Source organism: Molossus molossus, unplaced genomic scaffold, assembly GCF_014108415.1.
Source record: "Molossus molossus isolate mMolMol1 unplaced genomic scaffold, mMolMol1.p scaffold_m16_p_6, whole genome shotgun sequence".
NCBI lineage: Eukaryota > Metazoa > Chordata > Mammalia > Chiroptera > Molossidae > Molossus > Molossus molossus.
In genome coordinates, this window is record NW_023425399.1 from 53,207,782 (window position 1) to 53,230,512 (window position 22,731).

The window sequence follows — 22,731 nt, forward strand, 5'->3', positions numbered from 1 at the left end:
CCAGCATTTGTTGTATGATGATTTGTTGATGGCAACCATTCTGGCAGGTGTAAGGTGATACCTCATAGTCATTTTAATTTGCATCTCTGATGATTAGTGACGTTGATTATTTTTTCATATGTCTCTTGGCCATTTGTCTGTCCTATTTGGAGAGATGCGTATTTAGTCCCTCTGCCCATTTTTTAATTGGGTTCTTTGACTTCCTTTTGTTGAGTTGTATGAGTACTCTGTATATTTTGGAAATTAACCCCTTACCTGATATATCCTTGGCAATTATACTCTCCCAGAGAGTGAGTTCCCTTTCCATTTTGATGCTCATTTCTTTTGCTGTCAGAAGCTTTTTTAGCTTGATGTAGTCCCATATATTAATATTTCCTTTAATTCTCTTGCCTTAGGCGTTGTATCAGTGAAAATTTTGCTACATGTGATGTATGAAATTTTGTTGCCTACATTTTCTTCTAAGATTTTTATGGATTCACGAGGCACATTAAAGTCTTTTATACATTTTGAGTTTATTCTTGTGTATGGTGTAAGTTGGTGGTCTAGTTTCTTTTTTTTTTTTTTTGCATGTAGCTGTCCAATTTTCCCAACACCATTTATTAAAGAGGCTGTCTACTCTGTTGTATGCTCTTGCCACCTTTGTCAAATATTAATTGAGCATAATGTCTTGGGTCAATTTCTGAGTTCTGTTCTGTTCCATTGATCTATCTACCTATTCTTGTGGCAGTACCAGGCTATTTTGATTACAGTGGCTTTGTAGTATAACCTAATATCCGGTATTGTGATTCCTACTACTTTGTTCTTTTTCAAGATAGCTGTGGTTTTTCGGAGTCTTCTTTGGTTCCATATAAACTTTTGGAGTGTTTGTTCTAGTTCTGTGAAGTATGTCGTTGGTATTTTAATGGGGATTGCATTGAATCTATAGATTGCTTTGAGTAGTATGGACATTTTATTATTATTATTTTATCCTCACCCAAGGACATTTTTCCATTTTTTGTTCAGATAGAGTGGGAGGGAGAGAGAGGAAGAGAGAGAGAGAGACATCGACATGAAAGGGATACATTGAGTGGTTGCCACCTGCACAACCCATCCAAGGCCGGGGACAAACTGCAACCGAGGTACACACCCTTAGCGGGAACTGAACCTGGGTCTCTCTGGACCGCAGGCTGACGCTCTAACCACCGAGCCAAACCAGCCAGGGCAGACATTTTAATAATGTTAATTCTTCCAATCCATGAACAAGGTATATGCTTCCACTTTTTTATATGTTCCTCTGTTTCTTTTTTCAATGTCCTATAGTTCTGTGAATAGGTCCTTTAGTTCTTTGCTTAAGTTTATTACTATGTTTCTTAATATTTTTGTTGCAATGGTAAATGAGATTGTTTTTTTAGTTTCTCTCTCAGTGTTTTTATTATTTCTGTATAAAAATACCAGTGATTTCTGGATGTTGATTTTGTATTCTACTACTTTGCTAAATTCATTTATTAAGTCTAGTGGTTTTTTTGATGGAGTCTTTAGAGTTTTCTATGTACAATATTATGTCATCTGCACATAATGACAGTTTAACTTCCCCTTTCAAGTTTGGATCCCTTTAATTTTTCTTCTTGTCTGATTGCTGTGGCTAAGACTTTCAGTACTACATTAAATTAGAGTGGTGAAAATGGACGTCCCTGTCTTTTTCCTGATCTTAAGGGAAATGCTTTTAGTTTTTGCCCATTGAATATGATGTTGGCTCTAGGTTTGTCATAAATGGCCTTTGTTATGTTGAGATGTGATTCTTCTATTCCCTCTTTGCTGAGAGTTTTTATCAAAAATGGATGCTGTATTTTGTCAAATGCTTTTTCAGTGTCTATTGATATGATCACATCATTTTTATCTTTCATTTTGTTTATGTGGTGTATCACATTTATTGATTTACAAATATTGTACCAGCCTTGCATCCTTGGGATAAACCCCACTTGATTGTGGTGTATAATTTTAAAAAATATATTGCTGGACTCGATTTGCTAAGATTTTGTTGAGGATTTTGGCATATATGATCATCAGGGATATTGGCCTGTAATTGTCTTTCTTTGTAGTGTCTTTCTCTGGTTTTGGGATTAGGATGATGCTGGCCTCATGAAAAGAGTTTACAAATCTTCCTTCCTCTTGAATTGTTTGGAATAGTTTGAGGAGAATAGATGATAGTTCTTTGAATGTTTGGTAGAACTCCCCTGTGTAGCTGTCCTGACCAGGGCTATTTCCTTAATTGTTATTGATCTGTTTAGGTCTCTGACTCTTCCCAGTTGAGTTTTGGAATAGTATATGATTCTAAGAATGTGTCCATTTCGCCTACATTGTCGAATTTGTTGACATATAATTGTTCATAGTATTTTCTTACAATCCTTTGTATTGTTGTGGTGTCTATTGTTACTTCACCTCTTTTGTTTCTGATTTTATTAATTTGGGTCCACTTTGTTTCTTGGTGAGTCTGGGTAAAGGTCGATCAATCTTGTTTGTCTTTTCAATGAATCAGCTCTTAGTTTCATTGATCTTTTGGATTTTTTTTTTTTTTTTTTTTTGGTCTCTGTCATTTATTTCTGCTCTGATTTTTATTATTTCCTTCCTTCTACTAACTCTGATTTTTTTTTTCTTTTTCTTTTTCTAAACCTTTAAGTTGTTGGGTTAGATAATTTATAAGAATTTTTTCTTCTTTCTTGATGTAGGCCTGTATTGCTATGAACTTCCCTTTCAGGACTGCTTTTGCTGTGTCCCAGAGATTTTGTATTGTTGCGTGTTCAGTTTCATTAGTTTCCAGGAAGTTTTTGATTTCTTTCTTTTTTTTTTTATCCTCACCGGAGGACATTTTTCCATTTTTTGTTCAGGTAGAGTTGGGGGAGAGAGAGGAACAGAGAGAGAGAGAAACATCGATGTGAAAGGGACACATCGAGTGGCTGCCACCCGCACAACCGACCAGGGCCGGGGACAAACTGCAACCGAGGTACATGCCCTTAGCGGGAACCGAACCCGGGTCTCTCAGGACCGCAGGCCGACGCTCCAACCGCTGAGCCAAACCGGCCAGGGCTTGATTTCTTTCTTGATCTCACTGGTAATGTATTTGTTGTTTAATATTATGCTATCTAGCCTCCATGTGTTTGAATGTTTTTTTTTGGTACGTGCCCCTAACTGCTAGGGCCTAGCAGAAACCGAACCCGGGACTCTCTGGTCCACAGGCCGATGCTTCAACTGCTGAGCCAAACCAGCCAGGGCAACTGTTTTTATTGTAATTGATTTCCAATTTCATGCCATTGTGATCTGAGAAGATGCTTGATGTGATTTCAGTATTTTTAAAAAAAATTAATTTATTAATTTTTGTTACAGATGTTTCTCCTTTTGATTTCAGTCTTCTTGAACTTGTAGAGACTTAGTTTGTGTCCTAACATGTGGTCTGTCTTCAAGAATGTCCCATGTGCACTTCAAAAGAATGTATATTCTGTAGCTTTGGGGTGAAATGTTCTGAAAATATCAATTAAGTCCAACTGATATACTTCATTATTTAAGGAGTCTGTTTCTGTGTTAATTTTTTGTCTAGCAGATCTGTCCAGTGTTGTCAGTGGGGTGTTAATGTCACCCATTATGACTGTATTGCTATTGATCTCTCCCTTGAAGTCCTCCAGAAGTTTTTAAGTATATTTTGGTGCTTCTATATTTGGAACATATATGTTTACCAGGATTATATCCTCTTGTTAGATTGATTCCTTCAATATTACGTAGTCATCTTTTTTGTCCCTTATTATGGCCCTCGTTTTGAACTCTATCTTATCAGATATGATATGCTACAAGATATGATATGCTACACCAGCTGTTTTTTCATTTCCATTTCCCTAGAAAAATTTTTTCTATCCCTTCACTTTTATTCTGTGTGTCTTTTGTTGTGGGGTGAGTCTCTTGTAGATAGCATATATATGGGTCATGTTTTCTTTTCCAGTCAGCTACCCTATGTCTTTTGACTGGAGCATTTAAGCCATTTACATTTAAGGTTATTGTTGATAGGTACTTATTAGTTGCCCGTTTAATTTTATGTCTGTGTTTCTTCCTCTCTCTGTTTCTTCTTCTTCTTACAACAGCCCCTTTAGCATTTCTTTTTTTTATCCTCACCCGAGGACATTTTTGCATTTATCTTCAGATAGAGTGGGAGGGAGAGAGGGAAGAAGAGAGAGAGAAACATCAACATGAAAGAGAGACATCGAGTGGTTGCCACCCACAGGGGACAAACTGCAACCAAGTTATATGCCCTTAGCGGAAACTGAACCCGGACTCTCTGGTCTGCGGGCTAATGCTCTAACTGCTTAGCCAAACCGGCCTGGACCCTTTACCATTTCTTGTAATGCTGGTTAATTTCTTTAGCTTTTTTTTTTTTTTGTCTGTCAAGCTTTTTATGTCACCTTCAGTTTTGATGATAGCCTTACTGGATAGAGTAGTCTTGGATTCGGTCCCTTGCCTTTCATCACTTTGTATACTTCATGCTACTTCCTTCTGGCATGCAGTGTTTGTATTAAGAAATCAGCTGACAGTCTAATGGGAGCTCCCTAAGGTAACTGTCTCTCTTTTGCCTCCTTTAAGATTCTTTTTTATTTCAAAAAGCTTTATTTTTTTTTATTAATTTTTTTTCTTTATTGATTTTAGAGAGGAAGGGAGAGGGAGAGAGAGATAGAAACATCGATGAGTGAGAACATCCATTGGTCACCTCCACCATGTCCCCTACTGGGGATTGGGCCCACAACCTGGGCATGTGCCTTGACTAGGAACCAAACCGGTGACCTCTAGGTGCATGGGTCAACGCTCAAACACTGAGCCACAGATTGGCCGGGCCAAGATTCTTTTTTGTCTGTAATGTTTGCCATTTTAATTATGATGTATCTAGCTGTGGGTTCATCTTGCTTGGTACTCTGTGTTTCCTGGACTCATGTGATTTTTTCCTTCGCCAAATTAGGGAAGTTTTCTTCATTGTATCTTCAAACAGGTTCTCTATTCCTTTCTTCGATTATTCTCTTTTTGGTACCCCTATCATAAGAATGTTGTTATATTTCATCATGTCCCAAAGCTCCCTTAAACTTTCCTTCTGTTTTTTAATTTCTTTTTCCATTTGCTGCTCTATTGTTTTTCTACCTTGTCTTTTAACTTGCTGATTTGGTCTTCAGCTTCTTCTAATCTACAATTGAGTCTTTCTAACGCAGTTTTCATATCAGCTATGTCATTCTTTATTTCCACTTGATTTTTATTTGTAGCTTCTACCTCTTTTTTTAAGCTGATGTAGTTCCCACTGAGGTCTTTATAATTCTCATTAAGTTGCTTGTAGTTCTTTCTAAATTTTTGAGCACTCTTAAAATTATTGCTTTAAATTCTTTATGTGACAAATTGCTTTCTTCCATTTCATGTAGTTCCTTTTCTGGTGATTCCTCCTTTTCTTCCATTTGGGTGTTGTTTCTTTGTTTCACCATTTTATCAGTCTCTTAGTTTTAGGCCCAGTGAGGGATGTTGGGATGTGTAGGCAGGTCAGTGTATATCAAATAAGGTTGCTGTGCCTCCCAGATTGTTTTGGTACGTGGCGCCTCTTGCCTGCTCTGTGTCCTGGAGGATTGACAACTAGCAGTTCGTATAGGTCTGTGGTGGTAGGTGCAGCTGGAGTGCGTGGGTCCAGCTGGTGTGCTGCTGGGTTGCACTGCTGCCTGGTGGGGCTGAGCTCCTGATCAGTTGCTGATGATGCTGCTGGGGACAAGTGTCAGCTCCCTGTTTGCACTGCTACTGCTGCTGCTGTTGCCAGGGGGTGCTCTCTGATCCCAATCCTCTGCTGCTGTTGGAAGCTGAGGTATTTTAGCTCCTGGGACTTGGCTTCTGCTGGGAGAGGGGCTCCACTCCAAATCCACTGTTGCAGTTGTCTGAGGCAGGTCTTGGCTGCCAGAGCCTTGCTTCTGCTTGGGCTGGGCCTGTGCTCCTGATTGGCCTCTGCTTATGCTACTGGTGAATGGGTCTCAGCTGTTGATCTGCACTCCTGCTGCCTGGGGATGGATATCTGCTCCCCAGCCTCTGCTTCTGGGGGTGTGTCTCAGCTCAAGCCTCAGCTACTGTTGGGGGTGGGGCTCCACTCCTGCCCAGTTACTGCTGCTGTGGGGGAAGGTGCTGTGCTCCCAAGTTGGTGCTACTGCTGCTGGGGGATGGTGCTCACTCCTGGCCAGTTCCTGCTTCCCAGAGTAGGTACCTTGACAGCACCTTTACTGTGCGCTTTTCTGCGTTGACAAAGGGGGGTACACTGGTCCGATGGTGCAAGGCACACCGGTGGACTCAGGTTGCTCGGCCCTAGCCGCTCCCTGCCACCTCCTTCCAGAGAAGACCAGGGATTTTCCAAAATGGCGGGGCCTTCCAGCGTGCAGGGAGAAGTGCCCTGACAAGCTGCTTACCATGGTAGCTGGCTGCTCTCCTGTCCACAGCACTGGAACCCCCTGCCCCACATTTCTGCACTGCTCAAGGTTGTTTGTCCACAGTCATGTCCACTCACACTCTGTCAAACTTGTTCATACTCTCACACCTCTCCCTTGCTTCGGTCCTGCCCGTGGCCATCTTTTTATATCAGTTGGTTTTTCAAGTCATATGTTCTTCAGTCTAGCCTCAGTTGTGGACCTGAGTAACTCGGGATACATCAGGCTCTGCGAGCCCAACTACTACCCAAGGGTGGTGGAGGAATTGCTCACAGGGACTCCTCAGCCACTGCAGCTTCTCACTTTCTCCTTCCCCCTACTCCTGAAGAAGAGCGAGCAGCAGCTGTTGATGGTGGGTATGGAGTTCCCACTGCTCTGGAAGGTGCTGCAATGGAGGCATCCAGCTTGGTTTCCCATTGTGCTTGGCTAAGAGTTAATTTTTTTTGTATATCCTTTCCTTTCTCCACAGTACCCCGTTTTTTTGGTGTGCTGTATGTATATTGTCAGAAAAAATAGCCATTACACAGTATACTTTCTCCTTTTTAAAAAATGTCACCCAAGTTCGGCTGGTATGGCTCAGTGGTTGAGCACTGACTCATGCACCAAGAGGTCGCCAGTTGATTCCTGGTCAAGACACATGCCCAGGTTATGGACCTTATCCCCAGAGGGGGGCATGCAGGAGGTGGCCAGTCGATATTTTCTCTCATTGATGTTTCCCTCTCATTTCTTCTCTTTCTAAACTCAATAAAGGAAAAAAAAAAATGTCACCCAAGGATATTTTTTATTGATCTTAGAGAGGAAAGGAGAGAGAAAGAAACATTAATGTGAGAGAGAAACATTGATGTGTCTCCTCCTGTACCTGCTCTGACCAGGGATCGAATCTACAACCTAGGTATGTTCCCTGACCAGGAATAGAACCTGCAACTTTTTGGTGCATGGGATGACATTCTGGGTCAGCTGACCAGGGTTACTGTCTCCTTTTTAAATTTGAGTCTTACTTCTACAATAACTATATTTAATGCTCACCATCAGTCCTTATGTTGATTAATTCCTTTAGTAATTTTGATGATCTGGAGGTCATTCTCTAGGAGATGCTGCAGGAAGGGCTCAGTGATTTTTTTACAGGTTGATACCAGGTTGTGCCTTTTATGCTTGTAAGTTACTTTTACTGAATATAAAATCCATGGCTTACATCTCTTTCCTTGAGTATCTTAAATAGATTATTTCATTTCCCTTTTTTGGCATAAAGTGTTTCTATCAAGATCTGATGATAACTTGATTTTTTCCCCCTATAGTAAGTCATTTGCTCTTTTTATCTAGATGCAGAAGAATTTTTTCTGTCTTTAAAGTATAATGTTTTTACTAGAACATGGCAGTCGTTGCTGTCCTTGGGTAGTCATTGTAGTCTTTCAGTTTAGAATTTTGAACTTTTTGAAACTTTTCTCCAATGGGTGTTGAATCTTTGTTTTTTTTTTTTTTAATCTTCACCAGAGGACATTTTTCCATTTTTTGTTCAGATAGAGTGGGAGGGAGAGAGAAATATCGACATGAAAGGGACACATCGAGTGGCTGCCTCCCGCATGTTCCCAACCAGGGCCGAGGACAAAACTGCAACCGAAGTATGTGCCCTTAGCAGGAACCGAACCTGGGGCTCTCTGGACCGTAGGCTGACACTTTAACCGCTGAGCCAAACCGACCAGGGCTAGGGGTTGAATCTTTGTCTGTCTTCAGTATTTGGCACTTTCTCTAGAATCTTTTCTTCATTTAAAACTTTTCTTCTTGTTACCTTTGAATCATAAGGCATTATCTGTTTATTCACTCATATTCCTTCTAGCTTAGCCTTCTTTTCTAAAATGATATTTTTCTTTTTAATTTTTTCTGAGTTCTGAGACTTCTGAATTTCTATAAATCTGTTTTTTATTGCTCTTCCATGACTTGTGTCATTTTCATAATACCTTTGGCTTGTTTTGAAATAGTAGGAACAGTTTTGATTGGTTTTGTGGGCATACGTTCTGGCATGCTTCCATTTTCTCTAAGGATGTTTTTTGTTACTTTAAAAATTTATTTTTAATTATAGTTGATATTGTAAGTTTAAAAATATAACTTAATCCTAAAGGGGAAGTCTTATACTTTTCTGTTGCTCTTTTGTGTGTGTGTGTGTGTGTGTGTGTGTTAAGCCTCACCTGAGGATATTTTTTCATTGATTTTCAGATAGAGTGGAAGGGAGGGAGGAAGGCAGGGAAGGAAGGAAATAGAGAGAAAAAAAAACTTTGATGTGAGAGAGAGACATTGATTGACCCTGACTGGGGTTGGGGATCGAACCTGCTACCTGGGTATGTGCCCTTGACTGGGGATCAGATCTGTGACCCTTTGGTCCATGGGCTGATGCTCTAACTGCTGAGCCAAATCAGCTAGGGCCTGTTGTTCATTTTTTAATGTGAACTTTTAGGAGGAATAATTGTAAATGCCCAATTCTCTGTTGTTTTAGTGTAGTATTAAAAAATATGGTGGCTTCCTTTCAGAGCTTTCTTTGACTTTGTTTTCCTGTAGCTGTGTTATCCCCATTATCCTTGATTTTGATTCTACTCCAGTAATTTTTCCTCAATGTGTAGGATACTGTCCTGGAAGGGGAGCTCTGATGGGAAGTTCTCAAGGACTAGACTACTCTAGATTTACAGATCTTCTGTAGGCCCATTTTACTCACCCACTGTGCAGGGTGTAGGACTCCTCACTTTTAGTTGCTCTTCTCCAGTCGGCTTGCCATGCTCTCAAGTGAACACTGTTGTCTGTCAGGGGCTCTTCTTTTCTCACGTATATCAGTTGCCCTGTTGCTTCCTTCTACCTTCTCATTCACAGACACTAATAATGTATAGGTCTTGTGGCTGTTGGTGTTTTCTGGACCACACCCCCTGTATTTGGGGTTTGTGGAGATGCCTTGTTAACTAGTTATTTTGAGTGTGGTCCATGGTTTTTAAAAAAAATTTGTTATCTAGTTGCTCTGTCTTTAAGTGAAAATTGGGGAAGACCCAAAAATCTACACTGCCACCACAATTTCTGTCTTCCAGAGTCACCTAGTTAATTAACTTTAGATAGCATCTTTATTGCTCTCTGTGTAAAATGGAAGTGTTCACACCCTGTACTCCCCTAGCTCCTATACTGTTTTCTCAGTTTTTCACATCATTGCATGTGTTTGCTTGATCCTTCAGGTGACCAGTATGCACTGAAGATGAGGTTTGTGGACCATGTTTTTGATGAACAAGTGATAGATTCTCTGACTGTGAAGATCATCTTGCCCGAAGGAGCCAGGTGAGTGTGACTGTTCCTGTCCTCTGTTCCCCTTTTCTCTCTTGGTGCCCTTGGTACTTCAAGGGAAATCTGTGTTGAGGGGGCACAGAGTAAGTGCTCAATATATGGCTTTGAGTGAGAAGCCTGTAGGGATCTTCTGACTGGAGTTTAAATTAAAAAGTTAGATTTAGATGAGGGAACAAGATTTATTAATGAAATATTTCTCAAACACAGTGCCTTTGTGTGCCAGAAGCAGTATCCAAAGTCACTTTAGCAGGCCACAGCGATGTCCTGAATATGATGGGATGATCTGCAGCAGAAAATATTCAGGCAGGACAGTCAGGTAGCCCTTGTGCTATGTTAATAGAATGAAGAAGAATAATAGAACAGTAGTTACATTTTATCCTGGGTTCCATAGACAACATTCAGAAAGGTGGGTGTAGGGGGGAATCTCAGATGGTGTACTAGGGTTCCAGGGTTCCATTGTCTTTGGCCAATTTAAGCAGAAAGGAATTAACTTGAAAGGGGAAAGGATATCATAAAATGACAGCATAGGCTGAGGAACTAGGTTGAGGAAAGCCAGAGCTAGAGTATCTTTAGGACTCCAGTTGGCTGAAACTGATGGACACACTCAGGGGCACCTTGGCACTCATGCCTTTTTGTTATTTTGTCTTAATTCATGTTAAAGGGAAACATCTACTTGGCTTCTCTTGGGTTACTTATCTACTCTGATCACCAGAAAGAGAGGCACCTTGATTGGTCTTCCTGTGGAAGACATTCAATGGGGAATGGGTAGTTCCTCCAAGTAAAACTAGATTGCTGTTGACCAGGAGAAGAGAGAGTGAGTCTGTGCAGGCAAAAGCAGGACATGTCCACTATACTCTGTAACAATTTTCAACCATGTGAAGAGACAGAACAGTTGGACTAACTTTTCAGGGTCTTCTTCAAGTCTCTGAGAGGCTCTCTCCAGATAGAATACACACAGCTCTGTGAGCTGTGTGATTCCAAGGAGTAGGCCAGTACTGGTGAGCCCTTGTGAATGCAGGTTTCAGAGAGACAGACAGTTGTTGCCTCAGCAGAAGAATAGTCTCGTACTCTGGACTTTCTCGCAGTGGGTCAGCTATCTCAGGTGGTCGGGTGTTCCCTGGTGTTGGAAGGAAAGCAGAGTGGAGTGTGAACTTAGTGACCCTGAAAGGCCACCTAACGGAGCCTTGGAATTTTCCAACCCTAAATAAACTTGGTTGTCAGTGCAGTTCGTCTGAGGCTATATTTTATTCCCATCTGCCTCCAGGAACATCCAAGTTGACAGTCCCTATGAAATCAGCCGTGACCCAGATGAGCTGCACTACACCTACCTGGACACATTTGGCCGCCCTGTGATTGTTGCCTACAAAAAAAATCTGGTAGAACAGCACATTCAGGACATTGTGGTATGTGACTCCACTATTCTGCCTCCTATGCCTCCCTTCACAGAGAGTGATTGCTGTGGGCCAGGTTTTACTCATCTTTCTGTCCTTGGGCTGGAGTGGTTTGAACACAGCATCCTCTAGGAGGTAGGGCTGGGCAGGTGGGGTGGGGCAGTCTGGATGATTGTTGGCTTGGTGAAGCCCCTTTGGCCCCCAGGTTTCTGAGTCCATGTAGGCCTATCAAAGCCCATCCTCTTGGTTCTCCCCGCAGGTGCACTACACGTTCAACAAAGTACTCATGCTGCAGGAGCCCCTGCTGGTTGTGGCCGCTTTCTATATCTTGTTCTTCACGGTCATCATCTATGTCAGGCTGGACTTTTCTATCACAAAGGTACCCTTGTCTTCTTTTTCTTGTCATTTACTGATTTTGCACCCTTGATAATCTGTTTCTCTAGCTTTACTGAGCATTGGTCATCACAAGCCCAAGGCAGAACCCTGTTGCCCAGAAGACTTTCCTGCCTGTGGCTTCTGCTAATCCTTTCTGTAAAGATACCTTGTTTTTGCTACTGTGATCATGGAGCATGCACAGGTTGCTAATAATGGATGAGTACTGTGGGAACAGGGCAGCAGGCACAGTATGTGCTTTTGATGGTGGGGCCTGAGGGTCCGAAAAGGCTACCCTGAAGAGGTGACAGGCAGAAAAGGTGGGGAACGGCACTCAGCCAGAGGGAATGGTTTGTGGGACAAGGGGGAGGGCTTCACAGGGACCTGTGGGTAGCAGTAGTATACATGTGAGCAAAACATTGATCCAGCTGGTTCCATAGACCAGTGAGGCTACCCAAGGGTCAAAGTGGTACAGTTGAGACAGCTGCTAGCAAACCTTGTCATACCAAAGGGGCTGAGTCTAGATTTTATTATGAAATAGCCCTATTTTTTAAGGTATAAAAATTGCTTTTGTTTTACTGATTTTTAAAAAAATTCACATTTATGGAAACTGCAAGAAAGATAAAATAACTCTTGTATGCTTGTTACCTAGACATAGCAGTTAATATTCAGCTTCTCTCTATATATACATCATTATTTTTCCTGAACCATTTGAGAAGTTTGCAGACAGTTGTGCTCCTTTACACTTACAGCCTGAGAACAAGGGTATTCTCTTACAGAACCATGATGCAACAGTCAAATTCAGGAAATGTAATGTTATACTATTCACCAACATGCAGTCCATGTTCAAATGTTGCTGATTATCCCAGTGATAACTTTAAAAAAACTTTTTTTTTTTTTCTCTATTGATATTAAAGAGAGAGAGGAAGGGAGAAGGAGAGAGAGATAGAAACATTGATGAGAGAGAACGTTGATTGGCCGCCTCCTGCATGCCCTCTACTGGGGATCAGGCCCACAACCTGGTCATGTACCCTGACTGGGAATTGAACCGGTGACCTCTTGGTGCATGGGTTGATGCTCAACCACTGAGCCATACCGGCTGGACCCAGTGATAACTTTTATAGCAATTATTTTTCATACTTCAGAATTCAATTGAGGATCATGCAATTCATTTAGTTATCATAGTTCCTTAGTCTCCTTTAACCTGGAACAGTTCCAAAGCTTTTCTATGTCTTTAATGACCTTGACATAGTTGAAGTTTAGAGACCATTTGAAGTTTGTAGACTGTTCCTTAGTTTACATTTATCTTATGTTTCTCTCTGATTAAATTCAGATTATGCATTTTTGGCAAGAACACTATAAAGTGATGCCACATTTACAGTGTATCAGGAGGTCCTAGTGTTGGTGATATTAACTCTAATTACTTGCCTAAGTTGGTGTCTACCTGGTTTCTTTATTATAAAGTTATTATTTTTCTCTTTTTAATTAATAATCTGTTTTAGGCTTTATAAATATATTCATATACATTCATTCATTTATTTTAACATTTATTATTGATTCTTGTCTGAATGTGTTTTTTAGAATGGTTGAAAAACTATGATTCCTTTTACACTATTAGTTGGCATTCTGTAAAAAAAAGCTTTTCTTTTTGGTTGGTTGGTTATTTTTTGGATTCGTGGGTTTTTACTATGTTCCATGGATTTTTCTCCACTGGTCCTATTTATTTTGATGCTCAAATTGTCCCAAATTTTACTGTCTTTTTAATATCTTTGTCATGTTTTTGAGCACTTCCTTATTGTTGGCACAATAACACATCACATTTCAGATGTATCTTGTATTTTCTCCAAGGAGCATTAGTTCCTTTTAGTGCAGAATGGTACCTTGAGACCATGATCTATGAGCAAGGTGTGATCATTGCTTTTGGACTATAACTGCTTCTAAGCCTTTTCAGTAGACAGAGTGAGGAAATAAATATATGTGCTGTTTAAAATATGATGTCTTTAATTCTGTTCTAACACCACACGGTTCTTGCCTGTCTTTATGCCTATATTTCCGATTCCCTACAACGTCAATATATTTATTTATTTGCTGAATTCTATAAACACACAAAATAGTTTCAGAATTAGTACTTTGATACCATTACAAGCAGCAAACCTATCAAGTAGAATCCAAGATTTGTTTGCAGTTCTTTTTGTCTTTGAACTGAGAATATATTGCCAAAGCACTATGTTCCTAAGGTAATTGGCTTAGTTCTTTTTTCCTGTGCTCTGCATCTGAAATATAGTTAAGTTCATTTATTTCTGTTTGAATTTTATTCTAGTTTTCCCTCCCTCATTGTTAATATTTAATTTTGGTTATGAATTTGTAAAACATTGAAAAGTTCTAAATTTAGAACTTGAAAATGGTACTGATTCCTCTACCCTTTCCTCTCCTGCCTTGTAGGTAACCAATTTCATCAGTCCTGGGATAGCTTTTCTGATTTGTTTATTTTGCAAAAATAAGGAGATACTTTAATTTTTATTTTCTTACACAAGAAGTAGCAACAGTATATATTGTGTGTACTTTCCTTTTTCACTTAACAAATATATCCTGAAAATCACCCATATTGGTTGATAGAGATCTTCCTCATTACTTTTTTTTGCTTCAGAGTGTGCTTCATTATATGGATTGGTCATAATTTATTCTACCAATTTTCTATGTAGATTTTATTTTTTATTTAAAAATATGTTTGTATTGATTTTAGAGAGAGGAAGAGAGAGAGAGAGAGAGAGAGAGAGAGAGAGAGAGAAACATTGATGAGTGAGAAACATTGATCAGCTGCCTCCTGCATACCCCCTACTCGGGATTGAACCTGCAATCTGGGCACGTGCCCTGGCCAGGAATCGAACCAGCGGTCCTCGGTGCATGGGATGACACTCAAGCAACTGAGCCACACTGGCCAGGGAAACATCTGTCTATTTTAAAGTTTTAATAATTTATTAAGAAAAAAAGTAATTGTGGACCAAATCAATTATCTGTAGACTTGATTCAGCCTTTGAACTATAAAACTAGGATGTCTGTAGTAGTGAGAGATGATTCTGGAAGGTCTCTAGGGCCTCATCTAAAGGGCCTTGAATGGTAGGATAAGGAGTTTGGGTTTCTCCTTTAGGCCCTGGGAAACCCTTGACGTTTTTAAGGAGAGAGAGGCATAATGAACATCCTGGAAGTCTTCCTTGACCTGAGCTGAGATTTCTCTTTCCTCAGTACCTTATCCCTTTCATGGTGCACTCTGGCATTAGTTCCCTTTTACACTTCCATCTGTTTGCCCTGCTGGACTTTGAAGTGAATATCAGTTTTATCTTCATGTCCCCAGTTTTTCCCATTGCTGAACTGGCCCAGATTCAGTGTTAGTACGGGTTTAGTTCTTAGACTTTCCAAGAAGATGGCTTTTTTTGTTTGCACAGCTGGTGGTGGGCGATCTTTGGGAGGTGAAGGTTGGAGTGGGCTCAAGCCTGGTTTCATCACACACAGTATCTCTCCTCCAGGATCCAGCTGCGGAAGCCAGGATGAAGGTGGCCTGCATCACAGAGCAGGTCTTGACCTTGGTCAATAAGAGAATAGGTCTCTACCGACATTTTGATGAGACTGTCAATAGATATAAGCAGTCCCGGGATGTGTCCACCCTCAACAGTGGCAAGAAGAGCCTGGAGACAGAACATAAGGCCTTGACCGGTGAGATTGCACTGCTGCAGTCCAGGCTGAAGACAGAGGGCTCTGACCTGTGTGACAAAGTAAGTGTCTGCTGACACTGAGTCACTTGGTTTGTTTTCCGTACCCCCTTTTGGGTGTTGTACCTATTGCTGCTCTGCCTGGGTCATACACCAGGCAGCTCTTGCTCACTGCTGGCTTGTCGGGTGATATTGCACCTGGTCATAGACTTGTGGCATGGTGCCAACACTTGTGATGGAACAAGAAGTTTTGATGTCTTGGATATAACCACCCTTTCCATGTGCTACTCCCCAGCATTCTCACTCCTTACCCTGTGGTGTTTTCTCTATAGTGTATACCATTTTCTGAAACTGTTTATTCATGTGCTTAAGTATTTATAATCTGTCAGCTTCTTGAGGGGCAGATGACTTATCTGTCTTTCATGCTGTTTTCCAGAACCTAGAATCATGCCTAGGCTCACTAAATACTTGTTGAATATTGAGTGACTGTGACTGTAAAAGTCCTCAGCCTGACACCGAGTTAGTGACAACAAGGGAGTCATTCAGTCCCACTGCCACATCCCTGCCATTGGTCTTTTGCTTATATGAATTCTTATACCTAATTTGATAAGCTGAAGGGAAGAGAAGGAATGTTCTTGAGTACCTACTGTGTGCCTGGCACCATGTTAGGTGATTTCACATATTTTTGTTCAGTTTTTACAATCCTGTTCTATAACTAAAGCTCACGGATGGTGAAGGGTCTGTTCACAAGGGTCAGAGCTTGAAGGAACAGTGTTTGTAGGTGGGGGTGAAGCTGGCATCTGAAGCCAAGCCTTTCTCCCTTCACAGCTAGCCCCTCTGGCCTGGGAGTTCTGGAATCTATAGGCATGGGAGGTGGTGGGCCTTGCTGAATGAGGGTAAAAGGACCACTCTCAAGCCCTGCCCTACTCTTGCTTCGGCCAGGTGAGCGAAATGCAGAAATTGGATGCACAGGTCAAGGAGCTGGTGCTGAAGTCGGCAGTGGAAGCTGAGCGGCTGGTAGCTGGCAAACTCAAGAAAGACACGTACATCGAGAATGAAAAACTCATCTTAGGAAAGCGACAGGAGCTGGTCATCAAGATCGACCACATCCTGGATGCTCTGTAGCCCCTGCCAGTCATCTACAGGGTGGGCCCAGGGTGCTGCACTTACAGATGGCAAGTGTGTATGTGTGTGGGGGTATAGGGTGGGGGTGGGTGGGAGAGTTGAACTTCGAGGCCAGTGAATGCTGACATCTGTATTTTGTAAAAGGCCTGCAAGGAAGAGAAGCCAGGCCCCACCTTAGACAACACAAAATGCTTAGTTTTTGTCCCTAAACTGTTCCTTTAAAACACACACACACCAAAAACTTAAATTCCATTAAAAATAAAATATCTTTTATGTTTTGAACAAGGACATTTTCAATATTTGATTGGTTTTGTTTTATTCTAAAGCTTAGGATATCCTTTCAAGCCAGTAAGCTCCTTGTTTTATGCTCTTCTAATTCCTGATGTTTGGGTATTTTGCAAGTGTGTGTATGTTTTTAAAAATGTGTGTGACTAAAAGAAAATAAAGCAGGGACTGTGAAACATTTGTTCTTTTGACAATCTCATAACTTATTTCTTGTTAAATGTTTTTGTTTTGTTTTTTTATAGAGAGAAGGGAGGGTAAGAGAGATAGAAACATTGATGAGAAAGAGAAGTATCAACATCAATTGGCTGCCTCCTGCATGCCCCCTACTGGGGATAAAACCCACAACCCAGGCATATGCCCTGATTGGGAATCGAATCTCCTGGTGCATAGGTCAATGCTCAGCCACTGAGCCACCAGCTGGGCCATAACTTATTTCTTAACTTCAAGTATAATGCTTTTATCAAGTGCTTTTTATTCATTAAATAATGGACTTCTCCTTAGAGCAAGTGTGCGTAGCAAGTATTGGTTGTATGTTAGAACACATAACATATTGGTTATGTGTTAGAACACAAAGGTAAAGTGGCCTTCATAAGGTTGCAGAACAGAGTGGTGAAGTGAAGCCTCTGTTCTTGAATTTTTTGATTACCTGTTTTTCATCACATGCTCTACTAGGCACTAAAGAAATGATGATAGGCAAAGCAGAGATGATTCTTATGGAGGACAGATAGTCAAATGATCAGACACAAATTCATAATCACAAACTGACAAAACGTTGTGAGGAAAAGGGACAGGGTCCTCTGATGGTATAAACTGGGCAGTACTGGACTTATTCTGCAAGGGAGCTGGGGAAAGGTTCAGTGAAGGAAGGGACTTTTGAGTTGAGCTCTTTATGAGTTACATAGATGGTAGGGGATGGTGGGGCAGAGAATATTCCAGGTAGAGAGCATACCATGTGCAAAAGCCCTGGGACAGGCTGGGGCTTGACATGAAAGGGATTCAGAGAGTAAGGTGGACAGTGTACAGCAGAGCTGCAGAAGAAAAGTACAGAAAAAGATAAGGTTTTATAAGTCTGTCAAAGCTTTTGGCTTGATCCTAAAATGAAAGGAAGAGTGACCAGTGTGTGAGAAACATGCTTAGATTTGTGTTTGGGGCTGAGAATGAACTGCTGAAGGCTGTAAGGGTATGGGAGAAAAACCTGAGAGCCTCTTGTAATACAGGCAAAAGATGAAGGTTTGGGCAAGGGTGGTGATGTACCAACATGGATAGAGTTGAGAGATTTAGGTGGGGAAATCAACAGTGCTAAATGAGTGCCATGCTTTCTCCCACTGTTCTCTGGGGTATGCACCTCGTTTTCACCTAGTTAATTACTATTCATCCTTCAGGTAATAGTTTAAGGTTTCTGTCCCGTGGGAGCCTTTCAGGACCTCTCAGACGCAATCAAACCCTGATGTGCCCTCTTGTTCTATCTGTACCTTTCCACATCACATTGCAAAGTTAGAATGTGTGTGATTACTGGACTAGCTCTGATAGTGCAGGGGTTTTGTCTGGTATGCTTACCCTTATGTTATCAGCTAGATGTTCAGATCATTGTATTACACATAGTAAGTGGCTTACTGAATGAATGAGTTGCTTAAATATTGGTGGGGTTGGTTGAGGGATGATTGTGCAATTCATTTAATATGGGAAGATCTGTAGGTTTGAGGAAGATAATGATAAGTTTTGTTTCAGACATGGTAAGGTGGGTGTGCCTGCAACATCCAAGTGGGAATGTCTATGGGCAGTTGGATATTTAGGCCTGTAGTTCAGAGGAGAAGTCTAGTGTGGAAATGATAAATGTGTGTGTGGGGGGGTCATTCAGCATGTAGAAATGGTGAGGTGGAGGTTGTGGTGGGTAAGGCTGCCTAGGAAGGGTGCCGAGTAAGAAGAGACCCAGAACTGAACATTAGGACTTTAAAGTACAGTGGCCACGTCATTGCACACAAGTTGATAAGGTGGCCAGTGAGGTAAGAGAAAGGCCAGGACCATGTAGTGTCTTGGAAGCCAAGTGGAAAGATGTTTCGAGGAGGAGCAATCAGTGAGTGCTGCTGAGAGTTGTCAAGCGGAAGGAAGAATGGAAGATGTTTGTTGGTTTTAGGAATGGGTTAGTGAAGTCATTCTATGGACACTGTAGAACTGTTGGTGGAGGGATGAAAATGGGGATTGGACTGAGGTGAGGCTTCTTTTGAATATTAACTGCATTTCACAGACACTGTGAAAGGGATGAGTTTGGGGTAGCTAAGGGAGGATATGCAGCTGAAAGTTTTAAGATGGAAGAGATTCAGTTGTGTTAAGTGCTATCAAGAAGGATCCATTGGAAAATTGGAGGCTGAATATAGAGGAGATAAAATAATTGTGGACAATATGAAGTATTTGCAGTGGTAAGATATGTGGTCCAAGGGACAGTGGAAGAACTGGAACATGGATATAGAAGAGGACACTCCTTCAAGAGTGGAGCTCTGCAGTCATAGGGTCCACATGAAAATTTGAATCCTGCCACCCACTGTGACCTTAGGCATAGCTTTTGGGTATCAGTTTTCTCATTTGTAAAATGAAGCAGTGCTATATTAGCCACTTGGTAGGATGGCTTTAAGAATCATATGAGGTAATAAGTACGTATTACGTATTAGCAATTGTTACGTATTAGCAATTGTTTCCATTTCTCATTTTATCTCTTTCCTTCTCTCTAATCATAGTGTTTCTGGCCTGAGCCTGGTTCCCTGGGGTGTCCTGTCCTCAAGGGTTGGAAACTGGAGGCTGCACTGGACCAGTGTTCACATGGTGTTTTTGTGGGCCTGGCCTCACTCATACCTGGTTTCTGGTGCCCCTAGGTGGGACCAAGCTAGGCTTCCTCCTGTTCCCCTAGAATTGCCCAACTGAATTGCCCAGCAGCCCTGTCGTGCCACCTCTGCTTCTTTAAGAAAGCCCAGGTGTAGCTATGTGCTTTAGGGCTGAGGCCCTGGTCACCCTGGCAAGGTACCACCTCAGCCCATTTGGCTAATTACTTCACTAGCCTGGAAAAGAAAGAAAAGTTGGCTAGAGTTCATGCCGGTAGGCCTCTCACTGGCCTAGGCAGGGAGCTGCATTTGTGCCCTCATGTCTTTGAAACATGTGGAAATGTCACCAGAGTGCCAGGAAGTGAGGCTGAGTGTGCAGGTGCAGAGGGCCAGCTGGGCTAGAAAAGCAGTGCATGTGTGAGGCTGCACCCATGTTAAAGGCAGGGCAGCTCAGTCATATCCCAAACTCAGTGCTCTGGCTGTGGTACCACCTAGGGTCTGGGAACTGCCCACCTAGACAAGAACTGGGTCTGGGCTCAGCATGGGAGCTGGGCTGCGTCGCAGATGTCATGCGATGGGCACTTGGGCTCCCAAATTCCCCATGCTCTCTGTGAGCCAGCTGAGCTGGACAGACCCCGTGGCTCACCCAGTGCCCTGGGCTGGGGGCTACAGTGAGGCATCCTGTGCCCAGCCTCCCCCAAGCCTCCTCTCATCCTTAGCTCTAGGCATAGCATCTTTGGCCATGGGCAACCTTGCACTTCCCTAGTTCTTGATTTTCCTGTGGCAAACATGGCCTCAGTTTCTCCCTTGTAAATCCTAGGGTAAAGGGTGAAGTGAGGCCCTGTGTGTAAAGCCTTGAACAAGGCCTGTACCCCACACCCCCAGGTAAGGTGAAGTGTCCCAGATATCTGAACACCTCTCATTTGGTCTCAGACCCAGTCTATTCTGTCTGTGGCCCTCACGAGTGTATGTGGAGAGGAGCGCTCCCCCTGGGCTACCAGGACAATGTTCATACCCATAGGCCAGTCCCATCTCTCCAGTCTTGACTAAGATGCCCAAACCCAGTGACCTGGGCCCAGCACCCATCATGGCCTCAGCTTTCAATGGCCTGTACAGCCATAAGTAGTCATGCAGCAGGCCCCTGGCCCTGAGCAGCTGCCTGCAGCCTGGTTCTTGGCTTAGAAGGGGGAAAACAGCTGAAGAAGGAGGGCTGGATGTCACTTTTCCTCCTCCATTTGTCTTGGAGGCTGACATGGGAGAAAACCCCAAAGGGCAAAATGCGCCCTCACAGTTTCACCACAAGTATCCTGACCGGGCATCTGGTGCCGAGCTGATAGTGCAGGCCCTGGCCGCAGCCCTGACGGAAACCGTGCTGCCAGCGGTTGGGGGCAGCAGGCCCAGACAGGAAACGCCCCTGAACGTACCCCAGGGCCCATAGCCTCGGCACAGGCTTGCTGCTTCGGACCAGGCCCGGCGCCATTTTGAAGCTGGGCTGGACTCTGGGACTCTGGCCTGGGATCTTGAGACTGGTCTATCACCTGCCTGCACAGGCTTGGGAAATGACAGGGAAGGAAGATGGAACCTCCAGACTGGGCTAGCCAGGAATGAGAGTGGAGTGCAGCCCCTTCCCTACCATGGCCAAGCCCTCCATGGTGCCCCCAACTAAGTCCTTTAAATTCTCAGCTTCTATTCAGTGGTTGGTTCCATGTTTACCATACCATCCCCAGAACTAAATGCAGGGGACACAGAAGTGAACCAAATAGTATTAGGTATTGGGAAAAGCAGACAGAATAGGGTGCATAGTTAGGAATACTCACGGGGTCTGTAAAATTTGCCTGCGGGTGATGAGGAGGAGGGAGGAGTTCAGATTCTGGCCCTTTTCTTTTTTTCTTTTCATTCAGGAGATGGAATCCAGAAAGATTCATTTTAGGATGAGAAAGATAAGCCCATTCAAATGCTGGTGGGAAGTAAGGAGATTATAGGGAGGGAAGAGGTTACAGATCTAGGTGAGAAGGGGCCAATTGAGAGAGAGTTCTGGGATGTGATTGAGGGCTGAAGGGGAGAGATTTCAAAGGAGGTCTCTGAGCTGTTGGGCCTTCCTCCCACCAGTACCTGCAGGAAACTGGCAGAGAATTGTACAAGCTTTGCCTCCTAGGTGGCTTTCCCTATTAACTATGGGAGGTCTCTACCTTACACTATTTGGCACTGGTCTCTGAAGTTCAGTGGACTGCTTGCTTCCCTAGACTGGGAGCTCACTCTCAGCAGAGTTAAGGAGGCAGCACATCAAGGCCTGTGATTCATTTAACAAATATCTTTACTGTGTATCAGGCATTGTGCCTAAAGGCACCCGGGATACAGTAAGTGGTACAAAGTCTTGTGTCACTTTTAGAAAGACAAGAAACTAGAAAATAAATTATTGCAGGTAGTGATGAATACTACTAAGGAATAAAATAGAGTGATGTGATGAATGGATTTAGTCTGAAGGGTTGGGGAGACATACCTGGGAAGAGACAGCTTGAAAGCTGAGAAGGGTAGCATTGCAGAGTTTCGCCTGTAAAGGTGAGTGAATGCTATTCTTTCTCTTCTGGTCTCTTCCCTGCCCTGCCCCATTCAGGCCTTGATGGCTGCAAGTGAGGTTTTATGGCACACCTTCTCTAAAGGGCAGCCCAGCTTCCCCTTCCCAGGCCCCAGTTTTGACACCCTCGTGGCACTCACTGTCTTCCCAAGTCCCTGTTGTCATAGTATTCCCCATCCCCTACCCCCGTCCCCCTGCCACTGCCTTTCCATCAAGATGTAGTCATACCCATGCCAGGCTTCTGATGAAGTGTGCAACTCACTCGAGACTTAGGGCTTGTTTCTGTACTCTGAGCCTCATACAGCTCGCCTGGAAATTGGTGACAATATGATATGAAGCCTGAAAGCACTCAGTAACGGGATGCAAATAAAGTCTTTCAACAGTGCTGGCTCAAGATACTGAGTCTCTTTCTTCAACAGATACAAGAATAATCAGCATAACCCTTTTTTTGGAAGAGTGTAACTGTTTACAAAGTGCCTTTTTAAGTATTCATTCCTCATGTTTCAGAGGGCAAATGGGGGTTTCAGTACATTGTGTTGAGATCCAACTCTGCAGCTAGCCCCTGGGAGATCTTGGGCAAGTCCCTTCCCTTTCCAGGCTTAAAATCTTTCTGCACAATGAGAGATGTCTGAGGGCCCTTCTAATATTGACACTTTGGGGGTGCTGGGGCCAGTCATGCAGGGAGAGCCCCAGGAG

The 22,731-nt window shown here is 42.7% G+C and overlaps 1 protein-coding gene across 4 annotated transcripts in view; it reads left to right on the plus strand.

Annotated features, from left to right (window-relative positions):
- The window catches only part of RPN1 (ribophorin I), an 88,075-nt gene that overhangs the window by 60,267 nt on the left and 5,077 nt on the right, over positions 1–22,731 (plus strand). For 2 of the 4 annotated variants that reach the window (XR_004957069.1, XR_004957068.1), the window contains exons 6-10: positions 9,662–9,761; positions 11,032–11,170; positions 11,418–11,537; positions 15,055–15,300; positions 16,180–16,412. Coding sequence is in view for 2 of the 4 variants with exons in the window: in XM_036244779.1 (XP_036100672.1) it covers positions 9,662–9,761; positions 11,032–11,170; positions 11,418–11,537; positions 15,055–15,300; positions 16,180–16,362 (788 nt within the window). In the remaining 2 variants the exon portion in view is untranslated. Of the gene's footprint in view, positions 1–9,661; positions 9,762–11,031; positions 11,171–11,417; positions 11,538–15,054; positions 15,301–16,179; positions 16,824–22,731 lie in introns of those variants that run through there. The other 2 variants (XM_036244779.1, XM_036244780.1) reach the window with 2 other exon arrangements.